Below are 15,000 nucleotides of genomic sequence, written 5' to 3'. Positions count from 1 at the left end.
CTATTGGTCTCGATCATTTCTCGCACTCATCAAGCTTACTGTTAATGTAGCTATCCTACTCGGCTCTGTTCGAATGAAGTACGAGGAAATTCGGCAGTTGATATTAACAGTTGATGAGCAAGTACTGACCAATCAAATGATCAACTCGTTATTGAAATTCCTACCAAGTTCAGACGAGGTAGTTCTAGTCATTAGGGTTGGTTTGAATGTTGCTACAATGTTTGTTTTGTTTTTTCTGTTTAGTTCCAGCAGTTAGGTTCGTTCATTGATATGTTTCATGATTTGAGTGATGCTGAACAGTTTGGAGCCGTGGTAAGCATTTTGTGCGCACGGACTTTTGATCTACAGTAACACTATATCAACAAACGCATTCTTTTAATGCAATATAGTGTATTGAGATAGGAATACATTTTCCTGGTTCTCTATGTACATACAGGGAAGCAAATGTAACGTGGTATGGCCTAGCGTGCGCTAGGTAGGCGTGTTTATATAAAGATTAGCGCACGGTACCCACTTCTGCTTTCAGTTTGAATGTAGAATATTATAACCCTGTTTCATAGCAATGAGTACTAGTAAATACGTTTTAATGCGCAACACGTACTGCCAAGAATGACGGAATGACTAATTCAACAATGTCAATATATTAGTTATATAATCAGTTACCCCTAAACCGGAAGTACTCGGTAATGGGCGACTGACGAAAGTCCATTTTTCGAAAAGTGGTACAGCCATGGCAGTGCGGCTGATGCCCTTCGGACGCCCCTGATGTAGCAATAGTTTAGTGTATTGAGAGATTCTTCCTGTAATAGTTGATCAGATACCCAAAGGTGCGCAGGACTAGGTGGTAGGGTTACAGTGATTGATTGAACGGACCAACGGACAGTTGGAATGCAGCGCATGCGCTCATTGTTATCGCTGCTGTTAATTATATAATACAGTAGTTTATTGTAATACTGATCTCACCAGTAATTCATGTGTTATATGATCTGTGCAGATGAGCTTCGTTCCACGACTGCAAGAACGTCTTCAGTGTATGATATTTAAGCGAAAATTCAATGAAGAAGTAGAAGAGATAATGCCGGTTAGTCTTGACTGGACTGACATTTTGACAGACAGACGGCACTAAAGACGCATGGATGGACAAATGGGCAGGTTGACAGACGGACAGGCAGATACTTTGTATTTTCATATAGACTCTACTAGTACGTACATATGCTAGGAATTTGTGAAAGCAAAACAGTCCTTGCAACCAACAGACAGACAGACATGCAACAGGCAGATACACAGACAGACAGACAACAGACAGATAGATAGACAGACAGACAGACAACAGACAGATAGAAAGACAGACAGATAGACAGACAGACAGACAGATACAGACAGACAGACAGACAACACACAGACAGACAGAGAACAGACAGATAGACAACAGACAGACAGACAGAGAACAGACAGATAGACATACAGACAGACAACACACACACACACACACACACACACACACACACACACACACACACACACACACACACACACACACACACACACACACACACACACACACACACACACACACACACACAGATAGACAACAGACAACACACAGACAGACAACAGATAGACAGACAACAGACAGACAGATAGACAGACAAACATATACAGACAGACAGACAACACACACACACACACACACACACACACACACACACACACACACACACACACACACACACACACACACACACACACACACACACACACACACACACACACACACACACACACACACACACACACACAGATAGACAACAGACAGACAGACAACAGACAGACAGATAGACAGATACAGACATACAGACAGACAACAGACAGATAGACAGACAGACAGACAGATAGACAGACAGATAGACAGACAGATAGACAGTTACCTTGCTAGCATTGTATTATAGATGTATGTTTGAAATAAATGTTATTTGATAGACAGACAAAGGACAGACAGATAATATATTCTCATACAGATTCTACTTGTACATATGCTAGGATTTTTAAAATACAAATCAGTCCTTGCAAACAACAAAGTCATTAAATCAAATAATCTATCTAAATCACCATGATTAGGTGACAGTTTTGAAAGTTTTCTAAGGATACACAGACCAACAACAGACAGACAGACAACAGACAGACAACAGACAGACAGACAGACATGGACATAAGCATGAAGATCACATTACAGAATGATACATTTACTGGCTGCCACTCTGTTTGACGAGAGATGATTTGTGCGTAGGACTTGGTTTCTGTTATCTCCGCCTGTGGTGAGGTACGACAGAGTCCCAAATTTCACAAATTTCTCGAGGTACGAGCTTGCTTTCGAACAGTTCGCCTACCCAATGTGCAAACCCTTACCTCTATTGTATACATGCAGCTTGTTCTGTTGATTGGTAACTACATGAACGCTGGATCTCGGAACGCACAGTCGTTTGGCTTTGAGCTGAACTTCCTGACAAAAGTAATCGGACACGCCGCATCCATATTGTTTCACTCCACTTGAACTCTTGTATTCCGTCTGTCTAGTTGAGCTCCACCAAATCAGTTGATCAGTCTAAGACATTATTGCACTTCATTGCTGACTATGTAGAACTCAAGCATCCGGATATATTACAGTTTGTCGACGAGTTGCGACATATTGAAGCGGCATCAAGAGGTAACTATTTCACTGTCTTTTCAATTATTTATTGATTAAAATACTTGTTTATTTTTATATCCTTGTATCTCTACTTTATTCGGATTGGAGGCTTGGAACTCAGTCTGTGTCGTCTGTTTTTGTTGTTTATTTGTTATTCATGTATATTGTTATCTATCAACATTTAAAGTATCTTGGTTTGTTTCTTTACTATTTTAGTATCAGAAGACTTGTTGTCCAAGCAACTTCGTGCGATGGAGAAGTCGGTCGGACTCGTCAGATCGGAACTGAAGGCGTACGAAACGATGGCAAACGTTCGACCTGAAGACAGATTCGTTACCGTCATGAGTATATCTTCACATAGGATAATGATTAATGATTCTTAACTTGCACACACACACACACACACACACACACACACACACACACACACACGCGCGCGCGCGCGCACGCACGCACGCACGCACACAAAGTGCTTTTAGAAAGATGTTCGTTTTCCGTCAATTTCTAACAAAGGCAAACTAGAAACGCTAAGTAGGCTCGTTTATAGAGCTCTATTGCTGTCGTCAGTTTGTTGTGTTTCGTTGTTGTTTTCCTTGACTCTATTTGCACTCCTTTCTTGGTCACGCCGACGAAAAATGCAAGAAGTTGGTGGAGAAACACAAGAGACTGAACGATGTATATTTAGAAGTGGGCAAATATTTTCTTTTCGACTCTAAGAAGACGCCAGTAGAGGACTTTTTCGGAGATTTAGTCAGCTTTGTCAATGAATTTCAGGTTTATTCATCCACACCTCAAGTCACACATTGTTGACAGACTTTTGTGTACAGAAAATAGCTCGAGAAAATCACAAGAAACGAGAAACAGAAGAGAAACAGAAGAAAGCCAAAGAATCTCGCGAGAGAGCAGTGAGAGATAAAAGTCGTTAGTGTCGATGTTGCTTCACGCGTTTGTTTGTGTCAGGAAAAGGTGAAAAAACGGAATCGGTCAATAAAGAAGCCCAAGTTGGTAGATATTCATGCAGGTGAGTGTATTCGCCATTAAATACTATTTGGACGCGATTGCTTTTGGTGTTGGTCGATCGTTGAAATCTACTTGATCTTGCCGCTGCATTAACTTATTATGTCGTCTCTTCATCGTTCAGTTGTTGGAATGAATGTCTGATTGGCTATCTCATTGTAACGGTACCATGCGCGTGCTGTACTGTGATTGATACATGCATTCACTGATACATGCATTCACCACTTGTCGGTGATAAATGCGTATATCTAGTCGGGAGTAGCGTGACCGTGACTATCTGCTATACATACATTAATTGACAGCCACTCATCCAGTTGATTTTAATAGATTAGCCAGCTATCCGTATGCCTTGGTATCTGGGTTCATGCACAGGTTACCATGTAGTAATGTATATGTTATAGGCTCTTTCTACTACATGACATGGGTTGTGCGTTTAGTTTACCATTCATGTACGCTAGTATAGATGACAAATGGTACATTTTCTGTGCAGCCGGTGATCAAGAAGGTGTGCTGGATGGGTTACTGGAAGCTCTTCAGTCGGGTAGTGCCTTCGCCAAGTATGCTATACCTCTTGTTCAAGTGTATATACGTCTAAGTAAGTCATTCTAACGACATGTTGTGTGCAGGGTCGGTGGCCAGAAAAAGCGGAGAAAGGAAGGTAAAGTGACTTTCAACAATTTGCCTGTTTACAAAGCCATCTCACACGCCTAGATCAATGGAGACTTTGAATTTTGTATGAAGACTGTACATATGACAATAGAATATACGCGGATGCGTCGAGTCTAATACATGCTGTCTAGTATAACCTGTTGAAAACAATCCAACTTGCCATCATCTCCTGACTACATGTATTTATATGTATGTGTCTATAGGAGTCACACCACAGCGGCCCATACTCCGGCCGTTACCAAAGGGCCAGGGCGACTCGCCGTTCGACGGTCTGACTCCCATCAGCAGCCCAATGCGTTCTAGTTCTCAGAAACTGGACGAGATGCGGCGGACGAAGAGCATGGGAAAGGGCGTACTGTCTCCGAGCGAGAACAGCGAGAAAAGAATGAGTCAAGCGGAGCAGTTGTTGGCGAAAGTAAGAGCGTCTAGCGCTTCAGACTTGAATAAACATTCATCAGTTCTCTAGTAGCTTGCGAGTTTGCTGTAATGGTCTTGCATATATTACATAGTTGAGTATAGATTGGGTAGAGAGAAAGTAGGTATATCTAAGCACTTTACAGGTGCATGCATGCACCCTGCAGTACGGACAATGTGCCATCTGTGGGGTCAACGTGGTTTGATCTCGTGGCTGATTGAAGTGGATGGATGGACTTGGAGTTTCTAACGAATTTAGTTGTAGAGGAGTAGAATATTCCGGACGATTTTAAATTCATGCAGCTTTTCTCATTGAAGCAATCACTTACTGAGTATGTAATTTACGCGCATGTAAGAGACGTTTATGGAGAGGTAACCGGAAATTTTGAGCCGGGAACGTTGGTCTGCATGCTAGCCTGCTGTCCCGGCAGCATGTTTTTTCCGTTTTTTCTCGGTTGTCGTTTGTTTGGTCTCATCGCTGTCTTGCTTTCCGAAATTCATGAGGTTCGATGAAAGTATAGGTCGTTGCCAACAGACACTGACCCTCCCGGGTAATTAACGTGCGCTAATCGTGCGTGATATGATGACGGATACATGCAGGACGTTAGGTCCTGTTCATCTTTTTACTGGGATTCTTTCGTTCGAACGGGACTGGGAAGAATCTTTTGTCCCAATGGGATTTTCATGTTTTTCGTCTTCGGTTGAGACGTTGAACTTTCTGAATGCAATACATACACATTTCGCTCACTTTTACACAGTCTGCAAAGTCTAGTCGTTTTCAGAAACGACGTAGAACGCCTATGAACCAAAGACAAGTTTGCCTTGGTAAAATCTCGACGCTAGGCGTTATCTAATAAACCTAAAAATTGTCTGCGCTGTTATGGAAACCACTTAAAATGCTTTTGAGAGTCAGAAAAGCAAATCAAAGTTTGACGGCCCTGTCAACCAGACCGTACTCGCGCATCTCGACGGGTAGATTCGACGCTTTCATGTTCACGTCTTACGTCTGCCGATGCTGAAAATGCAATGGCACTACTTTTCACAATAGAAGCAACCCATTCAGTACTTTCAAACAGCTCTGGATCGGTCGGAAATGTCACCGCCGTGGCTTAGTGGTTAGCGACAATGGCTACCACTCCATGGTTTGGGGGTTCAAACCCCAGTGACGACAGTAAATTGTGAAACTTGTCTTTCTTTCTCATGTTTCTCTAGCTTTATCCATGAGACTATGACTCGTTTCAGTCGTTGGGGAGTTTCTGTGGTCTGGCGAACGGTCCGTTGACGATGACGTCCAGTGCTTTCCTGGTGGTCGTTGATATCCACTAGGCGTGCTGTATCGAGTACGCGGTCACCGTAATGCCTGCAATCTATATTGAATTGGCTAGTCATTGATCGCCGTATGGACTACACGGAAACATGTACCCCGCTGGGCTCACCTGCCGGGTTGGTGGACGCCCAGATGGGGGTAAAGATCCCACTTGCCCATTATGGAGGGGCATAACGACATATATAATAAAGAATGATGGCAGTGAAGGATCCGTGTATTACAACAATACTAGTAATGTAATAATAATAATAATAATAATAACAGCACTTACAGAAAACAGTGCTTCTGGGATCTACTCGGATCCTTCGTAAAGTCATGTCTTCTTTCTAGACAGCCGTGATGGTCTAAGTACTTCTGAAGCAGGGTTTGCTTCAGGTACTTGTAATAGACTTTACAAACCAGACTGATCTGGTTGAGCACGACACACATAATCAGGGGCGGCGGAGCGAGTTGAAAGTTGAGGGGGCTGAAAGGGTAAACATTACAGAAAGCAGAAATTCTACAGCATAAAGTTGATAAAGTTGGGGAGGCTCTAGCCCCCCCAGCCCCCCCCGGCTCCGCCGCCCCTGATAATAACTTACTTCTGAAGCAGGGTTTGCTTACGGTATTTGTAATAAACTTTAGAAACTAAACTGGTCTGGTTGAGCAAGGCAAAAAATAATAATAATAATCTAGAATGGACTTAGAAAATAAATCTAGAATAATGCAAGAAACCTAACTTTATATAATGAAAACAATGCAGCGACTCCCAATTTGTTGTGATATATTCTTACAATTGTTTGAACGAGAATAGCCGAAATCCCATTTGTCAAAGGTTCGTGTGAATGAGATCCGAGCTGTAGAAATTCAAGGAATCAAATTGTGATATCTTTTTACAATTGCTTCAATTTTTCATAATGTTTGCAAATTGATAGGTAAACGACAACACACAGGATACCGTTAATTAATTACAGTTGTAATCGTCAGCGGATAAATTTATTAATTCATACAAATGGGTTCCGAGCTGTAAAATTTCATGAAAGCAATTAGCGAAAGCAAGTATGAACTTGATTTGATATGTCTAGCGTCCAGTGTTTTGTCGTATCTTACGTGCAGAAAAGAATAATTATGAACTATGTTCCTAAATCTGGTTCGAACGAATTCGTCTGAATGGAATTTCGACATTTACGATCCAGAGCTGTACCGAATGAGTTGTTTCTATTGTAAAATGTAGTACCATAAATTAATTAATAAAAGCAGCCATTGCATTTTCAGCATCGGCGCGGCAGACGTAAGACGAGAGCATGAAACGGCGACTAGTCGTCAAGAGGCGCGAGTACGGTCTGGTCGACAAGGACAACAGTATCTTACCTTGCGTTTCTTGACGTCTCCAAGCTTCAATGGCCATCGTGACAGCAATGCCGTGGTTTGATACATTTAGCGCCTAACGTTTTGTCGTGTTTTACGCGCAAAAGATCACGTTAGATAGCAAAATCCCATTCGAACGAATTCGTCTGAACGGGATTTCGACATTTCCGACCGATCCAGAGCTGTTTGAAAGTACTGAATGGGTTGCTTCTATTGTGAAAAGTAGTGCCATTGCATTTTCAGCATCGGCAGACGTAAGACGTGAACATGAATCAGAAAGCGTCGAATCTACCCGTCGAGATGCGCGAGTACGGTCTGGTTGACAGGGCCGTCAAACTTTGATTTGCTTTTCTGACTCTCAAAAGCATTTTAAGTGGTTTCCATAACAGCGCAGACAATTTTTAGGTTTATTAGATAACGCCTAGCGTCGAGATTTTACCAAGGCAAACTTGTCTTTGGTTCATAGGCGTTCTACGTCGTTTCTGAAAACGACTAGACTTTGCAGACTGTGTAAAAGTGAGCGAAATGTGTATGTATTGCATTCAGAAAGTTCAACGTCTCAACTGAAGACGAAAAACATAAAAATCCCATTGGGATGAAAGATTCTTCCCAGTCCCATTCGAACGAAAGAATCCTAGTAAAAGGATGAACAGGTCCCGAATCAAGATCCAAATTTTAATTGGTCAGGTTAAATAAATAATTTATTTTCTGTGGCTCAATATAGCAGACCCACCTTTATTAATTGAATTAATTGGACAAGTCACGTTTTGGGACCAAACATTTGCATCCGACGGGCTTGAGACGTTTTCGTTAGGCTAGAATAGCGCTACACATCAATTATCAGTAGATAAACTGGGCATTAGATCTAGTTTAGAATAGAACTTGTCCGTAGTTCAGCAGGTACACACACACACACACACACACACACACACACACACACACACACACACACACACACACACACACACACACACACACACACACACACACACACACACACACACACACACACACACACACACACACACACACACACACACACACACACACACACGCACGCACGCACACGCATACACACCACACAGAGAACGTTCACAGTTACCTAGCGGAAGTACGGGACATGCTAGACGTAAATACGGGACATAATGTCTACTGTATCACCCGTATGCTTCTACTCACGCTAAATTATCCGGGAACTGCACGAAGCGCGAAAGCATGCTTCATTTCTTTCTCTCTCCAGCCCTTTCAGAGGGTCGAAAGAAAACTCTGACGGCACGTATAAAGCAGGAAGGATGCCGTCGTGCCAAAATAGCAACAACAGAGCTTTGCTTCAACGTGGCCGTCGAGAAAAAGAAATCTCTCTCTCAACGAGAAAAGGAAAAGCTGATGTGGATTATCGGCGCTCCCTTTGCTCACCAGGGATCTCTCAATAATAATTCATCGTTCAGTCGTGATGGAAGTGGTGTTGTTATCGAGATCGGACCTCGTCTCAACTTTTGCACGCCATTCTCAACAAACGCCGTCTCTATCTGCCATTCTGTTGGTCTGACGGCCGTCAAGCGTATTGAGCGTTCGTGGAGATATCTGATAGTTGCCGAGAACGAGGAATCGAGCGGATCCGATCCCTTTTCCGACACCGAGAGAGAAAAGATTGTCGACGCTTTGCATGATAGAATGACGGAATGCCCGTATGTTGATCCTGTTAGCGACTTTGACCTGAAGGCTGATGCACGTGGAATTGAGATTGTGGATATACTGGGTTGTGGACGTAGAGCTTTGGAGGAGGCTAATGTTAGTTATGGATTGGCGTTTGACGGTTGGGATTTGGATTATTACACGAAACTTTTCTGCGAGACGATCAAACGGAATCCGACGACCGTTGAATGCTTTGATCTGGCTCAGTCCAATAGCGAGCATTCTCGTCATTGGTTCTTTAAGGGGCGAATGGTGATCGACGGAGTGGAGCAGGAAAGGAGTCTCATGCAGATGGTGAGCGAGACACAACAGTACAGTGGGAGGAACAACGTTCTGGCGTTTTGTGACAACAGCAGGTGTGATGCTAAGGTCATATTTGGTGTTACATAATTCTTATTTGTTTGTTTTTTCTGTAGTGGAATTCTGGGGTATGATGTGTGTGTGTTGCAGCCTTGTGAGGCTGCTAAGCCCAGTAAGTTTGAAGAGATTGAAGGTCTTACTCGACATGTTGTTTTGACGGCTGAGACACACAACTTTCCAACCGGTTAGTTTGCATGTTGGAGTTTGAATGTTTGTTTATTTGTTTGATGGTTTGTTTTCTTTCCATTTGTTTATTGGTCTTTATGTGTCTGTTTGTCTGTCTTTTGTTTGTCTATTTGTCTGTTTGTTTATTTGTTTGTTTGTTTGTCTGTCTGTGTTTCTGTTTGTCTGTCTGGTTTGTCTGTATGTCTGTTTGTTTATCTGTTTGTCTGTTTGTTTGTCTGTCTGTGTTTCTGTCTGTCTGTCTAGTTTGTCTGTCTGTGTTTCTGTCTGTCTGTCTGTCTGTTTGTCTGTCTGTGTTTCTGTCTGTCTGTCTGTTTGTCTGTGTGTTCTGTCTCTCTGTCTGTTTGTCTGTGTTTCTGTCTGTCTGCCTGTTTGTCTGTGTTTCTGTCTCTCTGTCTGTTTGTCTGTCTGTGTTTCTGTCCGTCTGTCTGTTTGTCTGTGTTTCTGCCTGTCTGTCTGTGTTTCTGTCTATCTGTCTGTTTGTCTGTTTGTCTGTGTTTCTGTTTGTCTGTCTGTTTTTCAATTTTTTCTGTTTCTCTGTTTTGTTTGTCTATTTGTTTGTTGTTTATTAATTAAGTAGTCAATATATTTATCTATCTATTCAACACTTATTTTGTCGTAGGTGTGTCTCCATTCCCAGGTGCAACCACTGGCACTGGTGGTCGTATTCGAGATGTCCAATGTGCCGGTCGTGGATCCCACGTAATAGCTGGCACAGCTGGATACAGTTTTGGTAACCTTCTCATACCAGGTGAGCACACCGTTTACATTCATCATGTATTTACATGTGTACGTAGCCTATTTGTCTGGTGGAAAATTGCTATGCATGGTGTCTTACACGTGGATACTGACAAACGTGTACTTGGTGTCATACTGATCAGTCTGTTTGTCTGTTGGTTTATCTGTTTGCCTCATTTATTTGTCTGTTTGTTTGTCTGTGGGCCTGTTTGTCTGTCTATCTGTCTGTCTGTTTGTCTGTCTGGCTTGCTGTCTGTCTGTCTGTTTGTCTGTCTGTCTGTTTTTCTGTCTGTCTGTCTGTCTGTTGTCTGTCTGTATTAATGGATTGCTAATACCTTTATTAACAGAGAATTCGGTTTATGCTATTTGGGTTGATCTAGATCGCTTGCGTTTGTGTGTCACTCAGGTTATGATCTTCCATGGGAAGACAAGACGTTTCTATACCCACACAACTTTGCTCCTCCGCTGCAGATTGCCATTGAAGCCAGTAATGGTGCATCAGACTACGGCAACAAGTTTGGCGAGCCCGTGTTGTCAGGATTTGCTCGTTCGTTCGGGCTGCAACTTTCTGATGGAAGTCGAAGAGAGTACGTGAAGCCGATCATGTTTAGTGGAGGAATTGGAGCAATTGATGGACGACATGTGAAGAAAGAGGAGCCAGAGAAAGACATGCAGGTTTGAGTCAATGTTTGTAAAGAAAAACACTCACACTTATTGTATCTAATTTTGTGTTTTTAATTTACTTTTGAATGAATGAATGACATGTTTGTAATTCAGGTTGTGAAACTTGGTGGTCCGGCGTATCGTATTGGAGTCGGTGGTGGAGCAGCCTCCTCTGTTGTTGTCCAAGGTACGAACGAAGCCAACCTGGATTTTGGTGCTGTTCAACGAGGCGACGCAGAAATGGAGCAAAAGCTCAATCGAGCCATTCGGGCATGCATTGAAATGGGATATAGGAATCCCATATGTAGTATTCATGATCAAGGGGCAGGAGGCAACGGGAACGTTTTGAAAGAACTAGTTGAACCATTAGGTGCAGTCATTAGTGTTGGAGGTTTTCAACTAGGGGATCCTACGTTGTCTGTATTGGAGCTTTGGGGCGCAGAGTATCAAGAGAGTAATGCGTTGTTGTTGAGAGCGAAGGATGGGCCCGTGTTGAGGGAAATATGTGAGAGAGAGAAAGTACCGGTGTGTTTTGTTGGTGTGGTCAGCGGAGATGGGAGAGTTGTGTTGGAGAGTGATGGCAAAGATGAGATGAAGACACCCGTGGATTTGAAACTGGAATGGGTGCTGGGGTTAATGCCTAGAAAGGTGACTGAGTGACATTCAAGTCATGTAAATTAGGCTATTGTATTAGAGTGATAATGATGCAGGTCCTACTACATTAGACTGCAGTGTTATGCAGCAAGCAACTGTGATGTTGACATTGTTTGTACTTAGGTATTTCAGCTGGAAAAGAAAGCTCCATTACTAACTCCTTTTCGTCTCCCCAAGTCATTCTCGATGGATGATGCTCTACATCGTGTTCTAAAACTACCATCCGTAGCAAGTAAACGCTACCTCACCAATAAGGTTGTCCTTTCTCTATTTCCTACTTTGCACAATGTTTGTTTACTTGCTTACTTATCTGTAGTAAGAAAGGATTGTTTTGCAGGTTGATCGTAGTGTGACTGGCCTTGTAGCTCAACAGCAATGTGTTGGCCCTCTTCACACACCGGTGGCTGACGTGGCTGTCATTTCCTTATCTCATTTCAACACAGTAGGGGCGGCAACATCCATTGGCGAACAACCGATTAAGACTTTAGTGAATCCATCAGCTGGTGCGAGAATGGCAGTCGGCGAAGCTCTCACGAACCTTGTGTTTGCTCTTGTCAGTAATTTACTTGATGTTAAGTGTAGTGCCAATTGGATGTGGCCTGCCAAGCTGCCAGGAGAAGGGGCTGCATTGTATGATGCATGTCGGGCTATGTGTGATGTTTTGTCTGCCATTGGGGTTGCTGTAGATGGCGGAAAGGACTCACTCAGCATGGCAGCACGCATTGGGGGTGAAAACGTGAAGTCACCAGGAACGTTAGTCATTTCAACATACGTCACATGTCCAGATATTGAAGCCACAGTCACACCTGATTTGAAACAGGCTGGAGGATCAAGTTTGGTGCTTGTTGATGTATCAGGTGGCAAGAGAAGGTTGGGAGGAAGCGCCCTTGCTCAAGTGTACGGCCAGATTGGAAGCGAGTCTCCTGATCTCGATGACCCACAACTGTTTGTTCGTTTTTTCAACACAACTCAGTCTCTAATACGTGCAGATCTTGTTCTTTCTGGTCATGACGTTAGCGATGGTGGTCTTGTCACTTGTGTATTAGAAATGGCATTTGCTGGCAACGTCGGTATCTCTGTTGATATCCCAGCAGTTTTCTCACCATCAGACACGGTTTCTATTCTGTTTGCTGAAGAATTGGGAATCGTGCTTGAAGTTGCAGAAACCAACGTCTCGGCTGTCGTTTCAGCTTATTCTGCTGCTCAAGTTCCAACTTACATTATTGGCCAGACTCTTTCTCAGGTTGACAGTTACACTACCATCAGCATAGCTGGCAAACTGGTAATCAAGGATGAAATGTCAAAACTACGAGATATCTGGGAGATGACAAGTTTTCGTCTAGAGCGGCTCCAGTGTGATCCTGAATGCGTGGCTCAGGAAGAAAGCTTTCTTCGTGAAAGGAAGTCTCCAGCATATCGACTCACGTTTGATCCTGATACTCCACCAAAGATTGCTCACTTGTTGACCGAAAAGCCACGAGTAGCCATAATTCGTGAAGAGGGCAGTAATGGAGATCGCGAGATGGCTGCTGCTTTTCACATGGCTGGCTTTGAAGTGTGGGATGTCAATATGTCGGATATTTGTTCAGCGAAAATTCGACTGCAGCATTTTCGGGGCGTAGCCTTTGTTGGTGGTTTCAGCTATGCAGATGTATTTGGTTCAGCTAAAGGGTGGGCTGCCACGCTTTTGTTTAATGAGGAAGCTCGTCGAGAGCTTGAAGAGTTTTATCGTCGGCAGGATACATTTGGGTTGGGAGTATGCAATGGCTGTCAATTGATGGGCCTTTTGGGCTGGGTGGGTAGTGAGTGGGAGGACACAACCAAACCGGGTGTGGTCTTCACTCACAACTCTTCTGAAAGATACGAATCTCGTTTTGTCACAGTCAAAGTTCAACAGAGTCCTGCAGTTTTACTTCAAGGAATGGAAGGATCGGTAATGGGTGTATGGGTAGCTCATGGAGAAGGTCGAGCAGAATTTCGTTCACAATCAGTCATGGAGTTTGTACACAAACATAGTCTTGTTCCTGTTGTCTACGTTGATGACAATGCTCAACCTACAATGCAATATCCTTTGAATCCGAATGGTTCTCCAATGGCTATTGGCGGTTTGTGTTCGAGTGATGGACGTTTCTTGGCTCTAATGCCACATCCTGAGCGAACAGCAATACGATGGCAGTGGCCATGGATGCCACAAGAATGGAAGACAATGAAGACGTCGCCGTGGTTGAGAATGTTTCAAAACGCGTACACCTGGTGCGTTGAGAAATGACAAGTTAATCAGGCACTGAATTTAGTTGGTCTTTTGTCTAATGTCTAAATATGGCAGTGAATTACAATTGCATTTGATGGAGGATTGACGTTGAGCATCGGGTTTTGCTTTGTTTGTAAGCCAAGCAGACTTGCGTGGTATCATAGGTCACAGTTTTTACACAGAGACAAGTCATTTACAGATTCAAACAGACTGTATGACGTCACACTCTGCTTGCTTTCAGAGCTCCGTGTCACAACTTTTATTTGCTTTGCTTGTGGTTTGCTTACAGAAAACTTGAAATAGCAAATATAAATTTTAGTGAGTCTGCTTTTTCACACACATACCGCAGCAACACAAATGCCTCAGCCTAGCATCCTAGTGCTGCCATCCTCTCTCCTGTCTTCTAGCGCTGGAGCAATTCCGGTAAAAGCTCCTCCTCGTGTGATTCACGTGCGTTTAGCTCAGCGCATGCGCGGAAGAGCCTGGCTTGCAAGGCTATGTAGAGTTCTGATCTTGACAAAGTTTTTGCAAAGCTATACTGACGCATACCAACATCAAAGTGTTTAGAAACATTAGTTTTTAGTTAATTAAGTTATTGAAATAATTGCGTTATGGTAATATGTACACCTTAGGTCTTCAGTTAACGTGCGCTACTGGTTTATTTGTGGCGCCAAATTTTCTGTTGGGTACAGTGTAGTGCTTTCGACCTGCTACAAGCGATGGATAATGCCATAAAAGTACACGCTCCTTCCTCTAGACAATTCTCGCTTGCTAAACATTTATTGCTAATTATCTGATTTAGTCAAAATTTGCAGTGCTGTCTGGGTATCCGAGGCCAAACGCACGTGACCTTCGCCAATGTCAAACCTACCAGTAAGTTCTCTTGCCACAATACCGTCTCTCTCGTGTAACCATGTTTATCACTCTCTAGGAATTAGTGAGCCAGCTGCGCTACCGTTTTCTGACGGAACGAACCTCGTTTGTCGATTTTGACCG

The 15,000-nt window shown here is 43.1% G+C and overlaps 3 protein-coding genes across 6 annotated transcripts in view; all 3 read left to right on the top strand.

Annotated features, from left to right (window-relative positions):
• LOC134190241 (protein diaphanous homolog 2-like) overlaps positions 1–5,103 on the top strand; it is a 14,445-nt gene extending 9,342 nt beyond the window's left edge. For 2 of the 4 annotated variants that reach the window (XM_062658680.1, XM_062658679.1), the window contains exons 18-29: positions 51–178; positions 244–312; positions 995–1,081; positions 2,288–2,509; positions 2,575–2,704; positions 2,903–3,033; positions 3,296–3,460; positions 3,514–3,591; positions 3,647–3,707; positions 4,194–4,260; positions 4,330–4,361; positions 4,576–5,103. In XM_062658680.1, the coding sequence (XP_062514664.1) occupies positions 51–178; positions 244–312; positions 995–1,081; positions 2,288–2,509; positions 2,575–2,704; positions 2,903–3,033; positions 3,296–3,460; positions 3,514–3,591; positions 3,647–3,707; positions 4,194–4,260; positions 4,330–4,361; positions 4,576–4,838 (1,433 nt within the window). In that variant the 3' untranslated portion in view covers positions 4,839–5,103. Of the gene's footprint in view, positions 1–50; positions 179–243; positions 313–994; positions 1,082–2,287; positions 2,510–2,574; positions 2,705–2,794; positions 3,034–3,295; positions 3,461–3,513; positions 3,592–3,646; positions 3,708–4,193; positions 4,261–4,329; positions 4,362–4,575 lie in introns of those variants that run through there. The other 2 variants (XM_062658681.1, XM_062658682.1) reach the window with 2 other exon arrangements.
• Positions 5,104–8,669: 3,566 nt separating this feature from the next.
• LOC134189973 (phosphoribosylformylglycinamidine synthase-like) lies at positions 8,670–14,327 on the top strand. Its single transcript, XM_062658375.1, has 7 exons — positions 8,670–9,511; positions 9,572–9,699; positions 10,321–10,449; positions 10,843–11,111; positions 11,214–11,747; positions 11,877–12,008; positions 12,091–14,327. Exons 1-7 carry the CDS (start codon positions 8,676–8,678, stop codon positions 14,020–14,022), a joined length of 3,960 nt encoding a protein of 1,319 aa, XP_062514359.1. The 5' UTR covers positions 8,670–8,675; the 3' UTR covers positions 14,023–14,327.
• A 504-nt stretch (positions 14,328–14,831) lies between these two features.
• LOC134189771 (motile sperm domain-containing protein 2-like) overlaps positions 14,832–15,000 on the top strand; it is a 6,011-nt gene continuing 5,842 nt past the window's right edge. Inside the window, exons 1-2 of the mRNA XM_062658143.1 lie at positions 14,832–14,877; positions 14,936–15,000. The exon at positions 14,936–15,000 is cut by the window's right edge and continues 94 nt beyond it. Of these exons, the coding sequence (XP_062514127.1) occupies positions 14,863–14,877; positions 14,936–15,000 (80 nt within the window). The 5' untranslated portion in view covers positions 14,832–14,862. The remainder of the gene's footprint in view (positions 14,878–14,935) is intronic.

This window comes from Corticium candelabrum, chromosome 14, assembly GCF_963422355.1.
Source record: "Corticium candelabrum chromosome 14, ooCorCand1.1, whole genome shotgun sequence".
Taxonomy (NCBI): domain Eukaryota; kingdom Metazoa; phylum Porifera; class Homoscleromorpha; order Homosclerophorida; family Plakinidae; genus Corticium; species Corticium candelabrum.
The sequence above is the reverse complement of the archived record's forward strand: the minus strand, read 5'-3'. Positions and strand labels throughout refer to the sequence as shown.